The 23,339-nt window shown below is 42.7% G+C and overlaps 1 protein-coding gene across 1 annotated transcript in view; it reads left to right on the plus strand.

Moving 5' to 3' along the window:
• Nucleotides 1-23,339, plus strand: part of CD101 (CD101 molecule) — a gene marked incomplete at both ends in the record, with an annotated part of 54,185 nt that overhangs the window by 700 nt on the left and 30,146 nt on the right. The window contains 5 exons of the mRNA XM_080691510.1: nt 59-160; nt 9,081-9,223; nt 10,474-10,563; nt 12,786-12,877; nt 22,249-22,329. Coding sequence (XP_080547636.1) covers nt 59-160; nt 9,081-9,223; nt 10,474-10,563; nt 12,786-12,877; nt 22,249-22,329 — 508 coding nt within the window. The remainder of the gene's footprint in view (nt 1-58; nt 161-9,080; nt 9,224-10,473; nt 10,564-12,785; nt 12,878-22,248; nt 22,330-23,339) is intronic.

The following is a 23,339-nucleotide window of genomic DNA, read 5'->3' on the forward strand; positions in this document are numbered from 1 at the left end:
GGCAGCCTGCCGCACACCTGCCCATGGGCCTTGGCACATGCTGCTTGCTTTCCTGTAGCCTCTTGACCTATCCAGCTTGAATGTCTCCTTCAGGCCCCGGAAGCCTCTTCTGCCCTCTAGGCTCAATGAGGACCTTGACAGACGGCCTGGTAGTCTGAACGTACCTTGAGGGTAGGGACCATCCACCACTGTGGTCCCTGTGCAAAACTGTGATAGTAGCTAACACTGGGCTTCTTGGGATGTGCCTTGCGTTGGGACAGGTATCTGGTAGATGTGGTCACACTCTCTGAGCCACCTGAGGGGGCTGTAGCAGAAGCTTTAAGTGACAACCACTCCACTGCCTTTAATCTGCAGGCTAGTGTGCATGGCCCACAGTTGAAATATGTTTTATTGTTCTTTGGGTGTGGCAGGGCCAACAGATCAGGAGACAGCCACCATAAAAAAGACAAGTTATAGTCATAGATCCCAAAAGGAGGCACGCCACCACTCCGGGGCCAGGCACCTGGGGATGCACCAGGGTCAATTAGGAGAAAGAGACAAGAGGATGGCAGGTTCAAGGCCAGCCTCAGCCATTTAGTGAAGGCCTCACAAATTAGCAAGACCTTGTTTCACAATAGAAAATAAAAAGAGAGCCGAGCGTGGTGGCACACGCTTGTAATCCCCACGCTTGGGAGGCTGAGACAGGAGGATCGCACAGGTTCGAAGCCAGCCTCAGCTACTTAGTGAGGCTCTCAGCAACTTAGTGAGACCCTGTTTCCAAATAAAATATAAAAATAGGTTTGGGAGCATAGCCTGGCGGTAGAAAGCCTCTGGGTTCCACTCCCAGTACCACCAAAACAAAAAATTTAGAAAAAAAAGAAAAAGAGCTAGGGGTATCACTGAGAGGTAGAATGCTCCTGGGTTCAGTCCACAATAGCACAGGTGAGAGCTAGCGTGGTGTGCTTCCCAGGAAGGAAAGGCAAGGCAGAGTAAGCAGGCTTAGTATCCGCTAAGTCGGATCATTTTCAGCATGTTCTGGGGCATAGAGACTGTCCCTGGCCGCCTGGTCCCTGGAGGCAGGACAGGTGCGGGGTGTGACGGGATTCCCGTGCTGGCTGTGGGTTCAGGATTGGTTGGTCTGCACGCTCTCCATTGAAGCCTCCACTGCCTAAGAATTGACCACCTCTGGGAAGAGCAGTCTCCAGAATCAGCAAAACCTCAACTGTTAAAGCATCAAAAAACAGAAAAAATGATGTGGTTAATACCTACTCGCTGTTTGGGGCTCATAGCTGCTGAGGGGCACCTGGTAGCCTGCTCCTCTGTTCCATGTTCCCAAATCTATTCATGCCAACAGTACTGGCTGCAACAATTACATAAATTCATTTAAAAATATGTAAACCAATGGAATATCAGCATCAAAGAAGAGCATCAAGAATTTCTGTTGGTGCTGGGCACAGTGCTATACACCCATGCTCCAGCAACTCAGGAGGCTGAAACTGGAGGATCTCAAGTTCAAAGTCAACCTGAGCAACTTAGCAAGACCCTGTCTCAAAATAAAAACTTAAAAGGACTGAGGATATAGCTCGGTGATAGAGAACCTCTGGATTCAATCCCCAATACCCCAAACACACACACACACACACACACACACACACACACACACACACACACACACACGGAGGGAGAAAGAAGTGTTGATAAAACTAGGTCTATATATCTGCCTTTAGAACAGTACTACACTGTTTCAATTATTGTAGCTTTATATGGTTTGAAATCAGAAAATATACATCTTCTAGCTTTGTTTTTGCTTCGAGATTGTTTTGGGTATCTAGAGTCCATATTCCATATCAGGATAGATTTTTTTCTGAAAAATAAATATATGATAGTTTCACCTAAAAAAAAAGAAAAAAATATTCTCTGGTAAGAAAGAAAGCAAAAAGAAATATTGAAATGTTATCTTTAAGTCATCAAAAGCTTGGTATCAGACAAATGAAACTGTTATGTGAGATTATCATTTTTAATTTTGGATAAATTGCTATAATACTAGATGTCAACCACTAAGCCAAGCATGGGAGGGAGGGATGGGGAGAGAATGGGGTGGGGATCGGGTGGGGGCTGACTGGGCGATGTGTGCATGTATGTCTACAAAAGTTTGTATCCCACTATGATGTATGAATACAGTGCACCAATAAAATAAAAAAAATAACAAACAAACAAAAAAAAACCTAGATATTCTTAGCAAAAGATTGAAGTTGTACCCCTACTTCACATCATATATACAAAAAGGAACACAAAGTATATTAAAATCTTAAATGTAAGAACAAAGCCATAAAATTCCTAGAAGAAAACATGGGGAAAGCTTCAGAACATTGGATTTGGCAATGATTCCTTTCATATAATAACCAAAAGCTAGCAGCAAAACAAAAAACACAACAGTAATATAGTTAATACTAAGCTTTACATTTAAAAATGGTTACAATGGTAGATTTAGTATTATCTGTTTCTTTGCCTAATAAAATGTATCAATAAGAAAGATGAATTCTATTCTCAATAGAAACAAATTGCTCCTTTAGAAATGTGGTACCAGTTAGGTCTGTGCAAAACAACTCTGAGAGGCTGAGGGTAAGGGTGGGGATCGTAGGAATGTGGCAGGCTTCTGTACCCTGTTAACTTCGCAAATGTTGTTTTTAAGTTCTTCCTCCATTAAAGAAAAAAAAAATCAAGCCTGAAAGTTGTAGAGGAGATGGTGTAGATTTGGTCAGGCGGCAGACCCAAGTTCAAAGTGAAAGGTGTGGGTCTGTGTCAAGAAATTGGTGAGTAAATGAACATGTATATGATGTAGGTTGAAATAAATGTGTAAAACACAATCTTTGGTGACTCTTGACTTTACCTAACATCTCTTCTTTTGGTTTTTTTGTGGTACTGGGGGTGGAACCCAGAGGCTTTCTACCTCTGGGCTATAAACCCAGACCAATTTTATATTTTATTTTGAAACAGGGTCTCACCAAGTTACCGAGAGCCTCACTAAGCAGCTGACACTGGTTTCGAACCTGTGCGATCCTCCTGTCCACTCCCAAGCATGGGGACTACAAGCGTATGCCACCATGCCCATCCAACGTGTCTTCTTTTTTTTTGGGGGGGGGGGGATGTTACAGGGGATTGAAACCAGGGGCATTCTACTTCTAAGGTACACCCTCAGCCCTTTTCATTTTTTTATTTTGAAACAGTCTGCCTAAGTTGCTAAAGCTGGCCTTGAATCTGCCATCCTCAGGTCTTAGCCTCCCAAGCACTGGGATGACAGGCCTGAGCCACCATGCTGGAACTGACATAAAAGCCCTGTGGGCTGGGGTAGCATTCAGGAGCAGACCATTTGCTTAGCATGCATAAGTCCTGGGTTCAATCCCCAGCACCACAAGAAGATGAGAGAGAGAGAGACAGACAGACAGACAGACAGACACACACACACACACACACACACACACACACACACGCACACACACACAGGGATTGATTCTACTATTCTTGCCAGATTTTTATAGACAAGGAAAACTGACACTTAAAGAAATCAAGTAGTAGCCAAGCATGGTAGTGAGTGCTTGTAATCCCAGTACTTGGGAGGCTGAGACAGGAGGATGGCAGGTTCATGGCCAGCCTCACCTACTTAGTGGGATCTTGTTTCAAAATAATAAAATAAGATGAGATTCAAGATGGCGACCGAGAAAAGCGGGGCTTAAGAGTCCCGCTAACAACCAATCTCCATTACCACAAAAAGAGCGCCTTTCATAGCCAGAAAACAACATCACCAGAAAAACAAAAAAAACCCACCAGGCTCCAGAGAGAAAGCGGACTGATAACAGAGCTCAGGGCCACAGAGGAGACACACGCGCCCGAGGACGCGGCAGCAGCGCCATACTGCCGGCGGCAGCGGCGAACTCATCGGACGGCTACAGCAAGCCAGGTGAGCCGCTGCGGAACAGCCAGGCGGGATCTTTCGGCGCAGACAGCATTTAAAGCTCCCAGTGGCTGAGCTCAGCACACGCTGCAGGGATTCAGAGTGGAAAACAAAACCAGAGAAGAAAAAATACGCCAGCCTCATGGCTGAGGGCGTGGCAGAGGCGCCATATTGCCACTGGCGGCGGCAGCAGCAGTGAATTCACCGAGTCCAGTACAACTACATCTACGTACTCAAGAACAGTGAGTCAAATTGCGGGCCACAGAGGAGAAATCGCAGTATTGTGCCTCCTGGGACTTGACCCAGTGAGGGAGTGGTGGTGGCAGAGATATCACACCATAGGAGAACGTGCAACCTGGCACCCCCCATAGTTTAAAGCAGCCTCTATCGACTCCCTGGGTCGGAGACTCTGTGATACAACACAGTAAAGAAGTAGTGGGGTCTGAGATAATACAGACTCGAGATCCAGAGCACCTTAAGTGAAGCCATAGTGACCCAAGGGAAGAACCCAGAGAAGGCACAAACCTCCGAAATCATGGGAAAGAGGAATAACACTGGAGTAATGAATGTGCACAACCCCACAACATCAGAACCTGATAAAACAGAAAATCAGAGATTTCTAGAAGATCAAATCAGGAAAATAACTGTAGAAATAATAGAGGTGCTTCGAAAAGAACTCAGAGAGAGCCAAAAAGAGATAAAGGATGCAATTAATGAAGTAAAGGCCTCAATTCAAAGCACAAACAACCGATTAGACCACATGGAGAACAGAATCTCGCTCTTAGAAGATGAGCAATCCAAAAATGAATGCATAGTTTCTAATCTAGAAAAAAATTTCCAACATCAGGAATCTGACATTGAAGAAATATGGGCCCATCTTAAGAGAGCTAACATAAGAATAATTGGAATAGAGGAGGGAAAAGAAAGTGATACCAAAGGGATCAACAATCTCTTCAAGGAAGTAATAGCAGAAAATTTTCCAAATATAGAGCAAGAGGTTGATACACAGATCCAGGAAACTTATAGAACTCCCTTTAGACAGGATCAGAGAAGAGGATCCCCACGCCACATAATTGTCAAAATGACCAATGTGGAAGCCAAGCAGAGAATCTTAAAGGCAACAAAAACAAAGGGCCAAGTGACATTCAGAGGCAAACCAATTAGAATCACTCCAGACTTCCCAAACCAAGTCATGAGAGCCAGAAGGGCTTGGAGTAACATATTCCAAACTCTGAAAGAAAACAACTTCCAGCCAAAAATTTCCTATCCAGCAAAACTTTCTATCAAATTAGATGGAGAAATAAGAAGCTTCCATGACAAAGAGAAACTGAAGGAATTTATGTCTTCAAAACCAGCGCTAGAGAAAATACTCAAAGAGATTAACTACAAAGAAGAAATAGGTAACACTCACCAGAACCAGAGAAACAAGAGTTTCCATCCAACAGACAACTAAGATTGGTTATCTGTGGTGATTCATTATTTATGTTAGTCTTTTACCTATCTCTAAGTTGTATTGTTTGCCTTTATTGTTGTTAATTTTTAGGATTTCTAGTTGGAATATTAATATACCTTCAGATATAGCATTTGGAAATATTTTATCCAATTCTATTAGTAACTTTTAACTCTGTTTACATTGTCTTTGGATATACAATATTTTTTTTATTTTTTAGGGAGTTTGTATATTCTTCTGTTGCCTGTGCCATTGAAATCATATCCAAGAAATCACTGCCAATTTCAATGTTGTGAGGTTTTATGACCCAGATTTTCTCCTAAAAGTTTATAGTCTTAAGATTTATATTTAGGTCTTTTATCTATTTTGAGTTAATACTTGTATGTGGGATTAGGTAAAGGTCCAATTTTATTCTTTTCCATGTAATTATTATTTTTCAACAATATTTAGTTAAAAGATTATTATTTCCACCACCAAATGTTCGTGGAAACCTTGTCAAAAATAACTTGACAATATAGGGAAGAATTTAGCTCTAGGCTTGTATTTAACTCCAATGGTCTATATATCTGCCTTTAGAACAGTACTACACTGTTTCAATTATTGTAGCTTTATATGGTTTGAAATCAGAAAATATATATCTGCTAGCTTTGTTCTTTTTCAAGATCGTTTTGGGTATCTAGAATTCATACTCCATATTAAGATAGATTTTTTTCTGAAAAATAAATATATAAATATATGATAGTTTCACCTAAAAAAACAGAAAAAAATATGCTCTAGTAAGAAAGAAAGCAAAAAGAAATATTGAAATGCTATCTTTAAATCATCAAACGCTTGGTATCAGACAAATGAAACTGTTATGTGAGATTATCATTTTTAATTTTGGATAAATTGCTATAATACTAGATGTCAACCACTAAGCCAAGCATGGGAAGGAGGGATGGGGAGAGAATGGGGTGGGGATCGGGTGGGGGCTGACTGGGCGATGTGTGCATGTATGTCTACAAAAGTTTGTATCCCACTATGATGTATGAATACAGTGCACCAATAAAATAAAATTTAAAAAAAAAACAAAACAAAAAAAACAAAACAAAAAAAAATCATTAGTGCCTACCACATCCTAACAGAATGTAATCTTAATGAAAACTATGTTTTACTCACTCATGTATAAATTTGTTGAATTGAATGGAACAATCAATGCAAATAATAAATGTTTCTTTTCTTGAAAAAAATAAAATAAAATAAAATAAAATAAAATAAAATTGGGCCAGGGGGGTAGCTCAGAAGTAGAATGCCCTTGAATTTGATCCCCAGTACCGCACACAGACCAAAAATAAAAAATCAGGTAATCTGAATTAAAATCTTTCTGACTCCAAAGTATTTACATGTTATAAATCATACCAGAGCTGGGCGTGGTGGCGCACGCTTGTAATCCCAGTTCTTGAAAGGTTGAGACAGGAGGGTCATGGGTTCAAGGCCAGCCTCAGCTACTTAGTAAGTCCCTCCACAACTTAGTGAGACCTTGTTTCAAAATAAAGAATAGCCAGGCGTGGCGCACGCTTGTAATCCCCGCGCTTGGGAGGTGGAGACAGGAGGATTGAGCTGGTTTGAAGCCAGCCTTGCTGGCTTAAGAGACCCTGTTTCCAAATAAAAAGTATAAAATAGGTCTGGGAGTGTATCCCGGAGGTAGAAGGGCTTCCAGGAACCCTAGTACACCAAAAAAAAAAAAAAGGGCTTGGGGTAAATAAATAGCAATATCAGCCTGGAGCCTCAATATTCCAGACATTCAGTATGGATTTGTTGAGAAGCTAGAAAGATGAATGAGATCTCGACCCTACATGTGGGAAATTCCTGTAGGAGAGGAAAGTTTTAAATCATCTATTACTGTGTAACAAGATGATAGAAGTGCATTGACAGCTCAGAGGAGAAAGTGATGAGCACTAACCAAGGAGTCAAAGGTTTCCCAAGGGAAATACAAACCCAGATATTTACATTTTTAAGTGAATAGGAATTGGCCAGGTAGGGATGGGCAGGATTTTAAGCAGAAGGGATAGTGTTTGCAAAGCGCAAGAGAAAAACAATTGCAAAATGAGTCCACAGAAATGCAAGAGGTTCTGAATTCCTGCAAGATAAAAGTCAGGGGGCAGGGTGACGGAGAGCTCCCAAGACCAGCGCCTAAAGGTCATATCAAAGAGCTTGACTTCACCTTCTTTGGATTTTTTTTGTGACGGAGAGCTCCCAAGACCAGCACCTAAAGGTCATATCAAAGAGCTTGACTTCACCTTCTAGAAATATTTGGGGAACAACCGAGTATGGTGGTATACACCATATGCCCAGTACTTGGGAGGCTGAAACAGGAGGATCACAGGTGTACAGCTAGACTCAGCAACTTCGAGATCCCCTCACAACTTAGACCCTGCTAAAATGAAAAATAAAATAGGGCTAGGAGTGTAGCATAGAGGCACAGAGATAGAATGCCCCAGGATTCCATCCTCAATACCAACAGAAAAGAAAATATATTGAGGGAGGCTGCTCGTATGGAAAACTACCGTGGAAAGTATGTGTAGTTTTCGATCTCTCTGGCAGTGGGGTGAGGAGGAGGGAGAAAGCTAGAATACTGACTGGATTGCATTAGACCAGATGAGAAATCCAGGTGCCCGACTGTGACAGCAACAGGTAGAATCCATTCATAAAAGGTTTAGAGCCAGGCACAGGGGTACAGGCCTACAGTCCCTGCTACTCGGGAGGCTACAGTACAAGGCCCATTGGAGCCAGCCCAGGAGTTCCAGGCCAGGCTGGGCAACAGAGAAAGAGAGAAACACGAGAGATTAATTTTAGGGAGAACCGATAGGACTGTGTAACCGAATGTGAAACATGTGGCCAAATTAGGACCATAGCTAGCAACAGTGCTGCGTTCGACCACTGTGCACAATACCAATGAAAAAGCCGGTTTCCAGGTGTGAGTTCCAGAAGGCAGATGTTTGGCATCCACTAGGTAACTGGTGTGGAGCTTAAGGGCAGGGCTGGGGCTGGAAACCTGCTTGGATTGTGGGTGTGGGAGGAGAGATGTGCTGATGGAACCCTGGAGAATCTGGAGAGGAGGATCCGGTGAGATGGAACTGCCAAGTGGGTGAGGGGAATCCTGGCAAGAGAGTGGTGTCAGAGGAGAATTCCAAGCGGGCTTGCCAATGGCCAGCCATACCTGTTCTGCGGGAAGACTTAAATCAGCGAGCAGAGTCTGCCGTCAGGCCCTGGAACCCTGAATGGCTCCAAGTCCAGATTTGAATGGGCTGTGAGAAAAATCAAACACACGCAGGCAGGAGACGCTGTGAGAAGTTTAAGAAAGGAGGGAGGAGACAGGCAGGGAAGAAGGGATTGGAAATAGTGTAAAAAATTGGTAATTTAGAACTTGAGCCGCTATCCTGGCTGAGTGCACGGGGGTGGGTATTTGTCCCTAAGGGGGTGGGAGGCATCTAGAGCCCGGGCACATGGAGCTTCCCATCCCACCTTCTGAGCCTCCCTCCCCAAACTTCTTTTTTGTCCAAGCTTGTCAATTAAACCCCCCGTGGAAAATGTAAGGAGCAGCCCTTCCCAAGGGAACATCCCCTTAGCAAGAGACAGCCTAGAAGCATCCCTGAGCCCAACCCCAAGCCCATGCCACATACTGGCCCACGGAGATCTGGTTGGTGCTCTTCCCTGCAGATAGAAATCGTCACCCCCTCGGAGACCTCTCCATCCCTGGTTAACTGTCGTCAGCTCTTGGTGAGGCCAGGCCACAGGGAAGTGGGGGCCACGAGGCTGGGAAATGAGGTGCGACGTCACCCTCAACACAGGGTGCCTGGAAGGTCTGTATCTCCCTCGGTATGTGAGTGTGTGGCTGAGATCGCTGTGGTCCCTTCCTGGCATGTGACTGCTTGGAGTTCTACACATGTGGACATGAGGCCCAGCCACAGAGCTTCCTCTGCGTTGGTGAGTTCCAGCCCCATGGAGTAGCAAGGATCAAATAATGATCAGCTTCCTGCTGACCCCTTAGTGTTCCCCCCTTCTCCAGCCACTCATTATCCTTACATCTTTTCTTCCAAAAATCATGAGTAGCCAGCCAGGTGTGGTGACACACGCCTGTAATTCCAGTACTTGAGAGGGTGAAACAGGAGAATCACAGGTTCGAGGCCAGCCTCAGTAACTTCATGAGACTCTGTTTCAAAATAAAATGGGCTAGGAGTGTAGCTCAGAAGTTAAATGCCCCCTGGGTTCAATCCCCAGTACCACAAACAACAACAATAACAGCAGCAAGATAGAAAAAGTACTGAGGTGAGGAGGCAGCCTTAAAATCCAGCCATTTTCCAGCCATGTGATTTTGGATGGACTCCTGCCTGGATCCCAGTCTCAGTTTGATCATCAGAGAAATGTGTTCGTTAAGCCTATTGCACCGTGATGTAAGTTACTCTATAAAACTGCGTATGAAGAGCCTTGCGCAGGACCTGCCATGTAAAGGGTCCCTGTTTTTACCTGGGGCCCAAATGCTCCTGATGGGAGACCTCAATACCTGGAAAAACAATCTCTTTTTGTGAATCTTCCAGGAACTGGAATGGAATTTTCCTCTGGCACATTCCTTGCTGCCTTGTCCAGCGGAGCCCTGTCCCTCCCTCCCTCTGCAGCAGGAGCCACATTTCACATTCCTTTCAGCTGGTACAATTTGCAGTGCAGCGATTCCCAAGGCAATAGAATAATGGGCTCTTGCCAGCTCTATTTTTTCTTCCTTTCTTCTTTCTCTTCTTCTTCTCCCCCCACCCTTAACAACAGAAAGCTTTTTTTTTTTCTCTCTCCACAAAAGAGGTGACATAACCCTGTCAGTGTTAAATGCTGGCAGAAAAGGAGCCACTAAAATAGAAAGAGAAAAAAAATATTTTGGCAACAGCCAGGAATGAGAAGTTGTGTAGCCTTTGCTGGGTTGTATATATTTCAAGGATACCGGGTACATTGAGTCAGTGGTTGTCTTTGTGGTTAATGCTTATTTCGGCAATAATTGTCTTTTCTAGGCACAGGCCAGTTTTGTTTTGTCTTTTTAATCTCTCCCTTTGCCGTCACTTTGCAGCCCCCTTACTAAAGAGTCTGTTAATTCATCTCTTGCATTTAGGGTTGGCCACGTGACTTCCGTTGGCCTCCGAGTGTTGGTGGTCATGATGTAAGTAGAAACTTCCAAACACGTTGATGTGTTCCTACAAAAATTTTTTTATTTTGTGGGTCTGGGAATGTAACCCAGGGGCATTCGACCTCTGAGCTACACCCCGGCCCTATTTTTTATTCTTTATTTTGAAACAGGGTCTCACTGAGTTGCAGAGGGCTTCACTAAGTAGCTGAGGCCATCCGCAAACCGTGATCCTCTGGTCTCAGCCTCCCAAATGCTGGGATTACAAGCGTGCGCCACCACGCCCGGCCTACAAATTCTTTTGTACTCCTAACATTACAGTGAAAAGGTGCAAGGCCAGCCTGCTAGAGGGATGTGAGGCGTATGGAGGAGAGTTCAGTTGTCGGAGCCAAGGCCAGCCAGCAGGACTCTGCTCCTCCCACCAGCTGCCCAAACAGACCCACGTTAGCACAACCACCAGCTGACCAATTGGCCTGTCAATAAAATTAAACATTTGCTGTTGGAAGCTGCCAGAGTCTTGTGGGGGTTTTTGTTACACCGCAGTAACTAACCAATACTGTGCATTTGCCTAAAACATTGGTGCATAGAAGTGACCCATGACTTCTCTAGCTGAAATGGAGAAGGAATTACTTCCAGCCCCACTGATATTCTAATTAACAGCTTGGAAGATTAGTTTGACATCTCTATTCTAGGCAAACTGTTCTTTAATATTCCCCTGCCTGCAACGTGCACATCCTTGTCTCTGTGCATTTGATTTCTCCTTACAGAAATGTCTCCTTTCCTCTCCTTTCTACCCATTTGAAGCATACCAGATCTCCAAGCACCTATTTAAAATCAGCCTTTTTTGCATGCTCATGCGTGGCCACCTCCTGCCTGTTAACTTATAGAGGCTTTCTTGCTTAAGCCACGAATTAAATATAGAACCTATGTCGCCTTTTATGGCCAGTGCTTGTCTTCAGTTGTTTATTAACCTAGACTCCAAGTTCCTGAAAAGCAGGGCCCTCTTTTTTTTTTTTTTTTTTAATTCTCCAGGTCTTACATAAAACCTTGAAAAGGGAAGTGCAAGGTCTTTCACTAAAGAATATAATACTTGTAGGTTTATCTGGCATTAGAAGTCTAGTCATTAATGAATAAAATGAGGAGGGAGGGGTGATTTGGTTGGTGGGCATGAAAGATGGATGTTCATGAATGAATGTTAGAGGCTTCCAGACCTGTGTTTGCAGGACATTACTCTATTGTAATTCCCACTGGAAAATAATTTCTATCTCCAAATGGCACGTTTGCCCTGGTGGTTATCCTGACCTCCATTCTCCCCGAATCACATAGGGTTTCTGCCTCCTTCCAATGGCCATGTCTCTTAGCCTGTCTCCCAGGGGAAGGAAGCTAATTTCCTGGTGTGACAATAAGCCATGTTCTTCCTTCCTGTGCACCTCCACCAGCCTCCACGACCACCAGGAGAAACTCCTGGGTATTGGATGCTAAATGTTTTAGATGGATCCCTGGCACTTGGTAGTTAATTGTATAGCAGATGCTCAAAGTATCTGAGTGTTTCATTCACCCCTCTGTCTTTATTTTGACTTCCCTAGTTGAAGCCCTCATTGTTCCTTCAAATAACTGAAAAAAATCTTGTATTTGGCCTTCTTGCTGATGGACTTGTCTCCCTCCCTCACCTCTTAGCCAGTTAGCAACATACATGCATGGAATTCCATTTTGTTTTTTTTTATTTTATCTCATTTAACTATTTGGTGGAACTGGAGCTTGAACCCAGGGGCATTCTACCTCTGAGTTACATCCCACCCCCATTCAGCCATATTTTATTTAGTTAGTTTTATTTTTTGAAACTGAGACTCACTAAGTTGCTGAGGGTTTTGCTGAGTTGCTGAAGCTGCCCTCAAACTTACGATCTTCTTGTCTCAGCTTCCTGAGTACTGAGGTTACAGGCGTGTGCCACCATACGTGGCCTGAAATTCCATTTAAAAAAAAAAAAAAACAAGAAACAAAAAACAACAAAACAAAGCAAAACACCCTCAATAGGACCCCTCTTCTTCAAGAGAAAAGCTAAGGTGTTAGGCCTGGCCTAAAAGCCCAGGCCGCTGTGCCCCAGCCCACTCTTGCCACCAGCCCCACCCCTGGTGGAGTCCAGCAGGAGGACTCCTGAGTTCCCCACCCACGCTGCACGTGTCTGTGCCTTGCCTGCACCCCACGCTCCCCTCTCAACCCGCCTTCCCTTCTGCGCACTAACTTTCCCACCCCTCCAGAGCCCCAGTGGCTGGAACCACATCACACTGTCATTCTCGGGCCAAGTGGGGGCTTCCTGAGAATAAAGATGAGGTGGTGAACGCCTATCTTTGTATGTACAAATCTTATTACAGCACCCAGAACACAGAAGGACCAAAACCTTGCTGGCTGAGCGGTGGATAATGGATGGTTGGGTGATGCCTGGAACTCCAATACTTGGGAGGCTGAGGCAGGAGGATCGCAGGTTCAATGCCAGTTTCAGCAGCTTAACGAGATGCCACTTCAAAGTAAAAACAATTTTTTTTTAAAGGCTGGGGATATAACTTGGATGTAGAAAGGCCCTGGATTCAACCTCCAGTATAATACATACATACATAAATGCATGTATACTTATATACATGGACAAAGTAAGAAGGGATCTGCTTATATCTATGGCCTGAGACAGATTAGTCTGCTGCTGACCTCGCCAGACCTTTGCTTGACCAGGGCCTAGAGACTGAGATTCATGTCCTCAGTGAGTTCATCCCTCGTGTGATCTTGCCTTCCGGGACTGGAGTGAGATTAAATTGTCCTGGGTCCATTGGCAATGGTTACACCTGGCAGCCCTCTGCCATCCCTACTACGGGCCCACATGGGGCTGATAAAGACCCACTTAGATTTCTCGTGGTGGTGGCGAGTGCAGCTAAGGTTCACTGAGCGCTTACTGTGTACTGGGTAGTGTTCCAAGTGCTTTCAACGCTCACAGCCATCTATAAGGAACATGCTAACAATGTCTCCATTTTAGAGATGGTGGTCAGGAAAGGTTAACTTTTCTAAGATCACACAGTTGCAAAAAGTAGAATCTGCCTGTAAGCAACCCCAGGAAGCCTGGCCCTTGAGGCTGCCACTTCCACACCCCCACGTGGCCCCCATGTTTTCCAGGGGCCCTTCTCCTGTTTCCTCTCTTGAGATGGAAGAAGAGGCAAGGGCTCAGAAGGGAGCATTTCTGGCTGCCTTTTTAGTTATTTGGCTTACTTAAATTCCCTCATCTTTACCAAAGGATACATACATATTTATGAATATGAATATGTCTTGCCAGGATATGTCCCACCTTATTTTTAGGTGTATATTTACTTAGTCATGAAGATAACTGATTTTTTTTAACAATCAACTCGAAGTGATTAGTAGAGGACCATAGCCTGTAACCAGCTCTGGTTTTGCAAGCCGTCTCTGCCTCTTGTGGGCTAAAACCCACACTATCACTTCCTCTTCACCTCTGCAGTGAGAGCGTAACATTTGTCACTTCATTTCTGAGCAACTCGTGTGACACCCAGGCAAGATCTGTGCTGGTCCAAATGGCACGCGTCCTCCCTGCGGCACCTTTCTTGCTTCTCTTTCTGAGTAAGTTTCATCATTCTGCATGTTTCCATCACCCCAGGAGCTAGTCAAACGGAGGCTGCTAGGGGATGGAGCCATTTGGTCTTTACCGGGACAACTATGCCACCTGCTTCTGGTGCTGGTGATCGTTTTTTGTTTGGTGGTGACAGTTCTTGGCTTCCGTAGACATCCTTGAGTTTTGGGGAGATGTGATGTGTGCACCTGATCCTGTTGTGTCTTGCACTCGTCTGTGTGTTCAGATCTGCCGTTTCATATGGTTTGGCTGGACCTCATCTTGGGCTGACCATCCCAAAGGTCAGTAAGGAGATTTGCTCCCCAGACAGAGAGGAGAACTTAGGTTTGACCTGCTGTTAGGCTTTGCCTAGATAAATGCATCTTGGGGATGTGGCTGGGAGGAAGAAAGGGTTGTGAGCTCATGGAGTAGTTTGGAGCTAAGCTAAGCTAAAGTTCTAGATATTGCCTCTCGGTATCAACTACTGAGAGACTGAGAAGGGATGGGAAGAGTCAGGTGGTCATATGGGAGGCCTTACCTGGCCCAGGGATATTTGTGCATGTTAGAACATGGTGGAGGAAGGGGAAATGTGGAAGTATAAGGGAGAAGGGATGAATCAGGCTGGGAATGAAATAGTTCCAGACCCAGGAGATCAGGTAGCAGGTGGTTTTGTGTGCTATGCCTCCTATAGTACCTGGTGATGCTGATAGACTCCATCTCAAAATAATTTTCTAAATTCATAAAACAAAATGCATAGCATTGTATAGGAAACTGGGCACCTTGAAAGAGTTACCCAGATATTCTTAATAATTCCTATGTAGTGATTTGTTTATATTTCATATAACAAGATCTACATGTAGATAGATCTGTTAACCATCAAACTTCAAAGAGGTGATGAATATAAGTATGATTTTAACACAGCTGCCACAATTGTAATGGGCTGTGAAAATACCTGTGATCTGTTGTCTGTGCTCATAACTGAAGAAAATACCAAATTTCCATTAGAGACTCATGAAAAGAAAGATGTAGAGTACCTTTTTATTTTCATCTTGGTTTATGGGGGACCCTTTTATCCTATATGTAGATCCAAGTTAAGAATATTTGCTTTTGTGAGGCTGGACAGAATCAGGTAGAGATCTCAATGGCTGGAACAGTGGGAACTGAACCAAGCTGGAACTAGTATAAGCACAGCTAAAAACAAAAAGAGTACAGCAGTCAGCACAAAGGAGCTGCTCAGTGAGCAGTGGTTTAATTGAACTGGGCCCACGTCTCAAGGGTGTGCTGCTGAGGATCAGATGTCGGGTCTGATGGGCAGAGAAGTGGCCTGTGGGGAATTTACTAGGACCACTTGCTGGGTGATCAATACCAGCCAGACTGGTGTGGGAGGTGTTGGTGGGTAGGCGCCCTGGTGGGATCATTCAGAGCCTGGTGTGTTTCTTTTTGTCCTGTTTGATTGTCTGACTAGTGATTCTCAGGTGTTTGTGTTTGTGTATTTGGACTGTATGTTTACCTTGTATGTAGGGGAACTAGATTTACATTGTGCAATAATGCAGAGAATTGCAAATTCTCTGTCTTACACATGCGCACTCTAGTTGTTGATGCCGTTGCTGTTTGTGGGGAGATTGGTTTTTGTGTTTTGTTGTTGTTTGTTGGTTTGGTTTGTTTTTGGTGTGTGTGTGTGTGTGTGTGTGTGTGTGTGTGTGTGTGTGTGTTGGTAAGCAGGCTAGAAGACCTGGGGGAAGAAAAGTAGTAGCCAAGATTCAAAAAAGAGGAAGATAGAGGCTTTTCCTTAACCCATTTAAACAATCACCTACTCTGGGTCATATTATTTTTCTTTTAGATTCTGACTCTTTTTTTTTTTTTTTTTCGGTGGTACTGGGGATGGAATCCTTCTACCTCCAGGCTACACTCCCAGACCTATTTTTTTTTTAATATTTTATTTGGAAACAGGGTCTCTTAAGCCAGGGAGGCTGGCTTCGAACCAGCGCGATCCTCCTGTCTCTGCCTCCCAAGCGTGGGGATTACAAGCGTGTGCCACCATGCCCCGGCATAGATTCTGACTCATCTTAAGCACTAATTTTGTAGGGAACCACAGTTTTTAGTGGGGAATATATAAATCAGGACATTACTTGAAGAAGTTTGGAAGCCTACTATTTGTTATTAAAAATCTAGGGGAGAAATGAAGGAAATGAATTAAACAGTCAGTTGTTAAATTATGTTGTTTAGCAAATGTATATTTTACCACAATTTTTCTTATTATTTGTACATCTGGAAGGGGGTGTGCTGCAGATAGAATCCTCAAGGCCTAGCACGTGCTAAGCATGTACTCTAGCCCTAAGCTACACTCCCAGTTCCCCCAATTAATTTTTTCCAATAACTATAAAGCCTAACAGGTTAGATCTGGTGCTGATGCAGTTAATGTGGTAAAAGAGCTTTTGGATTTAACATTTAGCTTTGCCACTTAATCAGTTACCCCTCGCCCTGGCCAACTGCCCTGCAAATGAAGTCCATTAGCATGAGAGCTGCGGAGAGGGGCTATTTTAGTCTTACTGAGTTTTTATTCATAGAAAATAAAATATACTTAATTACGGATAGAAGCTCTCTCAACCTCCAAGCATATAGGGTTTTTGTTATAAATGTAAAGAAAGAAAAATTGCTTGATATATAAGATTTATATAGGTTCTATATAAAGTAGAATCATTTGAAATTGTTGGAGGGTTCTTTTGGTATAAAAAATTATTCAATACAGGCCATTTTAAATGGTCCAACTTAATAGGTTCCTTTGCAATATTACTTAAATCATAATTTTGACAATACCAATGATATTTTTAAGGAAAACCAGTACCATCAAGGAACTCTTACTGTTTCAAAAGCCGGATTCCCATGTTAGCATGTTGGTGCCAAGGTGTGTACTTAAAGGATTACGGTTTGAATTACTGTGCAAAGTGCCCTCACCCTCTGTCTATTTCCTAAGAGAAAGCAATATATCAGCTTTCTGCAGTTTCCATTTTTTAGGGGAAAGGAAGAAATTTCCTTGAAAGAACTCATAGACAATACACTCATCCTAAGATGCTTCTGTGTGTGACTCTGACGCACAGCCATTTGAATTCATCTGACAGTCCATTTTGAATAGCTCCAAAAATATCAGTGAAGGGCTGGGGCTCAGTGGTAAAGCACTTGCCTAGAGGGCTTGATCCCCAGCCCTGCAAAAGACAAAAAAACAAAAAACAAAACAAAACAAAAAACCAAGAATAACCTATAAAACCTTTAGTGTTTCTATCACTTTTCTGAGAAGGTAGTAAGTCTCAGTTGGCTCAGGCTGCAATAACAAAATGTATTTCTCACGGTTCTGGAGGCTGGGAAGTTCAAGTTCAAGGCATTATCAGATCTGGTGTCTGTATCAAGGCCCAACTTTTAATTAGGTGTCCTCACCTGGTGGAAGGGACTAGCTATCTCTCTAAGTTCTTATATAAGAGCACTAATCCCATTCAGCACGGCTGAGCCCTCCTGATCTAATCACCACTCAAAGACCCCCACTTCCTACTACCATCACCCTGATTTTTTTGTTTATTTGTTGTTGTTGTTGCTGTTATTGTTGTTGTTGTTTAATACTGGGAATTAAACCCAGGGATATTCTACCTCCAAGGTACAACCCCAGCTGTTTTTATTTTTTATTTTGAAACAGGGTCACACTAATTTGCTGAAGGTCTCTTCTAGTTGCTGAGGCTGGCCTTCAACCTGCGATTCTCCTATCTCAGCTTCCCAAATACTGGGATTACAGGCATGTGCCATTGTACTCTGCTCATTGTGGGTTTAATGTGAATTTTGGGAGATCACTTTCATGTTCTTGATACCATGCCTCTGATAGCCCTTACTCTACCTCCAGTCTCCTCTGGCTGCACCCTTCTCAACTTCTCTACTGCTGCCTCTGCCTAGAAATGTGCAAAGGCACCCATGTGCATGTAACCTCCCTGCCTCCACTCTCCCAGCTACACTTTCTAGTTGCCATGCCAGTCTCCTCTTTCCTCTCTCATAAAACTTGTTGAAGTCGTTTATCCTTCCTACACTCACTTTTTACCCATGAAAGCTGCTACTTCTGCTTTACTGAAATTTCTTTTACAAAGGTCTCTCCACATTCTCATCATCCAACTGAAACATTCTCCTCTCCTCTAATACACTCCCCCCCCCCCATTTTTGATACTGGAGATTGAACTCAGGGGTATTCTATCTCCACACTTTTATTTTTTAACCAGGTCTTGCCAAGTTGCTGAGGTCCTCACAAAATTACTGAGGCTGGCCTTGAACCTTTGATCTTCCTGTTTCAGCCTCCAGAGTACTAGGATTACAGGTGGGATTACAGGTGTGTGCCTGGCTTCTCCTCTGCCTTTAGAGGCCCCACCTTTCCAGTCGCCTTAGGCTGTGCTAACAAGCCTTTTTCTCCTGGAATGTTCTGCAGCCTTGGTTTGTAGGCCAGGCTGCCCTCCTACCCACCCCTAACTCCTTCTATGGTTGTCCTCAACCCATTGTCTAAACAGAGATGCTCTAATGCGTTCTCCTCCACCTTCATTCTGATAGTCCATTACACTTCTCAGTTCTGACATAGAACTGACCTAATCTACAGCTGTCACCCAGAACACTCTCCTAATTGCTGACAGGCATTCCAGGAGGCACTGAGGAATCCTGCATGCAGCCTGGATGTGGCACCCGTAGGGGGAGATTCATATCTGGCTAAACTACTGATGAGTTTGGACATTACTAAATATTATACTATCTCAGAGATTTTAGCTTACAAACGTTTTCAAAGGGTTGAATAGAAAGTAAAGCACACACAGATTCATGCATCTTTAGATATTATTTCTAAATGTTGGCTGGATTTTCTTCCTGTTTACTCCATGATACTCAAATTATGGATTTCTAAAACATACAACCACCTCAATAGTAACTCTTTCCGACACCATTATTTCTGTTGGGTACCATTATTCTCCCAGTCTTGTAAAACCCAAGAATCTTTGATTTCTTCCTACCTCTCATCCATCACTCTGTTTACCCTGACAACTCCCAAGCATCCCTGACATTGAAAACTCTATAGATTTCATCTCCCCGGCAGCTCCTAAGTGACAGACGATGGTCCCTTTCTTGTCCTCACCATGCCTTCGTTGCCTATGTCTGGGCCCAGTAAAATTTCCTGATGCCTGTTTCTAATTTCCTCCATGCAACCATCAGGCTGATTTTCCTAAGATCTCTCAAACACTTCCAGTGGATTTCCCATTGCCTCATGAATTAAGTCCAGACTTGCAAACATGGTAGTCAAGTCCTTCTTGTCCTGGACCCAGAATCCTCAGCCAGTCTGGTCCCAGAATTCCTATCCCCTCCTGTGAATCTTTATGCAACCTAATTGATCGTGCCACATTTTCTGGACAAGTCTTTTGATTCCCATCTCTCAGTCTCCCCAGGAAGTCTCCTTCATCTTTAGGCCCTGTCTTCTCACTTGTCAATATTCCTACTTCTCCAAAGTCCATTTCTATTGCCCTTTCCTTCATAAACCTCAACTATGTTCCCTCTCCTAAAAGTGTGATCTCGACTTTCTTCTAATTCCTCAAAGCACATTTATACCACCCTACTTGATAAGATTATAAAACCTAGAAGTCAGAAACTAACCCAAACTTATATTCATATCATGGCCTCTCAAGCATCAGCAATATTCTAAGTGGTTGAATAACTATTTATTGAATTGGCAAATAAAGCATCAGAAAAGGAAGTGCTAGTTTCAACAATAAATTTTTTTTACTGTGGCGCTAATCTCATTGAACGGTGGTGGAAAATGTTGGAGACCTTTTGTGGAAACATGCCCCAATACAAAGTTAGAGGGACCTCAAAAGAAGGTTAATAAAAAAACATAAATATGTAGTTGAACACATAAGTAAAAAAGTAAAACCATGTTATCCTTAACCCAGGTCAAGAAATAGAATATCATCAGGACACTAGAAGTAGCCCCATCCTGCTGTGTACCCCATCAAATCACAATCCCTCCCCCACACTCTTTCCTGGCTCTCACCATAGCCACCATTTTAGCTTTTTTTAAATAACAGTTTTAGCTCTTATGCATCACTAACCAACACAATGTGGTTTTGTCGACTTTATGAACAGTAGAATAATTCTTTATAGAGTCAAAAGGATTCAAAAGGATTCAAGATACTTGCATCATTTTTTATGTTTTGTTGGATATGTGTGTGTGTGTGTGTGTGTGTGTGTGTGTGTGTGTGTGTGGTATTGAGGATTGAACCCTTCTACCTCTGAGCTATATCCCCAGCCCTTTCTTTTTTTAAAATTTAATTTAATTAATTAATTAATTTATTTTATTATTATTATTTTTGGGGAGTGGTACTGGAAGGGGTTCCTGGAAGCCCTTCTACCTCCGGGCTACACTCCCAGACCTATTTTATATTTTTATCTGGAAACAGGGTCTCTTAAACCAGCGTGGCTGGCTTCGAACCTGTGCGATCCTCCTGTCTCTGCCTCCCAAGTGCGGAGATTACAAGCGTGCGCCACCACGCCCGGCTCTTTTTTTTTTTTTTTAATTTTAAAACAGAGTCTTAAGCCGGGCGTGGTGGTGCACGCTTGTAATCCCCATGCTTGGGAGGTAGAGACAGGAGGATCGCGTTGGTTCGGAGCCAGCCTCGCTGGCTTAAGAGACCCTGTTTCCAAATAAGAAGAATATAAAATAGGTCTGGGAGTGTAGCCCGGAGGTAGAAGGGCTTCCAGGAACCACAGTACCACCAAAAATAAATAAATAAATAAATAAATAAATAAATAAATAAATAAATAATAAATCAGAGTCTTGCTAATATGCTGAGGGTCTCACTAAGTTGCTGTGACTGGCCTCAAACCTATGATTCTCCTGCCTCAGCCTCTCAAGTACTGGGATTACAGGTGTTTGCCACCATGACCATCTTGCATCTTTAACTGAATATAATCATCCATATTATGGAAAATAATTGTCATTCTTTGATTTTCATTTGGGTGTAATATTCCATTTTATGTGTCCCACAATATACCCATTTTACCGTTAACAGACATATGGGTTGTCCCTTGTTTGGGGCTTTAATGAACCATCTGGCTATAAATATTCTTTTACCTGAAACCTAACGAATTCATTTTTGTAATGTGGCACTGCTTTAAGTGATGGAATGTTTTAAACTGCCTAAGCAGTAAAACTCTTTGGTAAAAATTTAAATTTTTCTAAGGTTGCCTAACTTCTATTTTTTATATCTATTATGAAAAGAGTATGATATAAGTATATCACATTCATTGGAGTTTATGAATAAATTAGTGTATATATATATATATATATATATATATATTTTTTTTTTTTTTTTTTTTTGGTGGTATGGAGGGTGGAACCCAGAGGCTTTCTACTTCCAGGCTATACTCCTAGACCCATTTTATATTTTATTTGGAAACAGGGTCTCACTAAGTTGCTGAGAGCCTCACTAAGTAGCTGAGGCTGGCTTCGAACCTACACGATCCTCCTGTCTCAGCCTCCCAAGCACAGGGATTACAAGCGTGTGCCACCACGCCTGGCTAAATTAGTATATTTTAAATTATTACTAGAAATGTGTATGGTTTATTGATTAGTTGAATATTCACTAGTTAATTTATCAGTCTTTGAGTGTGCACATGTCATTTTTTGTTGACTATATATCAGGTGACCTCTTACCCTTTCTGCTTTTTTAATAAAAATTAAAATTAATTTGAAAAATACCTCGGTGTTGCTTTGATTTTATCCAAAATTCCTATACTTAGCCTTTTCATAATCTCTCTTAGGTCATTTTTTCTTTCCTCCACTTTCTCCCCGCTGTAATTTCCTTCATTCTTTGTCCTCGTGGAATCAGAAAATTCAGCAGATGCTCTGCTTCCTATGAATTCTGTTCCTCTTAAGAACTCTGTTCCTGGTTGGGGATGTAGCTCAGAGGTGGAGCACTTGCCTAACATGCACAGGGATTTAGGTTTGAGTCCCAGTACTGCCCAAAATAAAAATAAAAAATAAAAGAACTCTATCCTGATGATTCTGCAATGCTAGCCACTGCCCTCTTGTGTACCCTTCTGTTTTTCAGTCCCATCTTCCTCCATCCTCTGGTCCATGGACCATGGAGAAAGATCCAGCCCGCCCTGGAGCATCTCTATCATTGGTCTTTGTACTTTTTGAAACACAAAAGGAACTAACCCTTTAATATTAATCATAATAAGTAAACATATACTTTGTGATTTCTGAAAAATGCAGGGTTTAAATTTTTTTCTCATAAATGGTACCATTTTATCACATTTCTTCCCTTAGGCCTAATACTTGAGATTTGTTTCAATAGAACATATTCCATAGTGGTTTCAGCTGAAAACTTTGGGTAAGAAAATAACTAAAATAAATTCTGATCCTAGGACCTGTTGGACTTTCTAGCCATCCATTATGAAGCTTTTCAGGGAAGCTGTAGTGGCTCTCTAAGAACTTAGAAAAACAACAACACACACAAAAGCCCCCCACCCAATACAGAAGGGGCATGCAGATGTGGTCAAGAGGTACAAATATTTCCAACCAACCAGCAAAAAAAGTTGAGGCAGAGCCAAAGACCTTGCTTCTCCAGCAACCTCTTGTGTGGGACTAGCAGGTACACCAGAATTTGAGGTTTGAGAAAGTATATGCTAAAATTTCCCATAAAATAAGATAAAAAGTAAATTGTCACCTGAGTGTAGTGGCACATGCTTGTAATACCAGTACTTGGGAGGCGGAGACAGGAAGATTGCAGGTTTGAGGCCAGCCTTGGCAATTTAGTGAGACCTTCAGCAACTTATCAAGATCCTGTTTCAAAATAAAAATAATAATAATATAAGAAAGGCCTGGGGGTGAAACTCAGAGGTAGAATGGCCTTAGGTTCCATCCCCAGTACCAAAAAAGTAAATATTCTCACATTGTACTGGCTTTAAAATGAGTAAACTTAGATAAGCTGGGTTTTTATGGATGAGGCTGGATTCCATGGATGAAGATGAATCTTTCTTTCTTTCTTTCTTTCTTTCTTTCTTTCTTTCTTTCTTTCTTTCTTTCTTTCTTTCTTTATTTTTCACTACTGGGGATGAAACCCAGAGGCATTCTACCTCTGAGCTATACCCCCAGCCCTATTTTTTATTCTTTATTTTGAAACAGGGTCTCACTGAA

The sequence above is a fragment of the Muscardinus avellanarius genome (genome assembly GCF_963383645.1).
Source record: "Muscardinus avellanarius genome assembly, chromosome: 3".
Lineage (NCBI taxonomy): Eukaryota > Metazoa > Chordata > Mammalia > Rodentia > Gliridae > Muscardinus > Muscardinus avellanarius.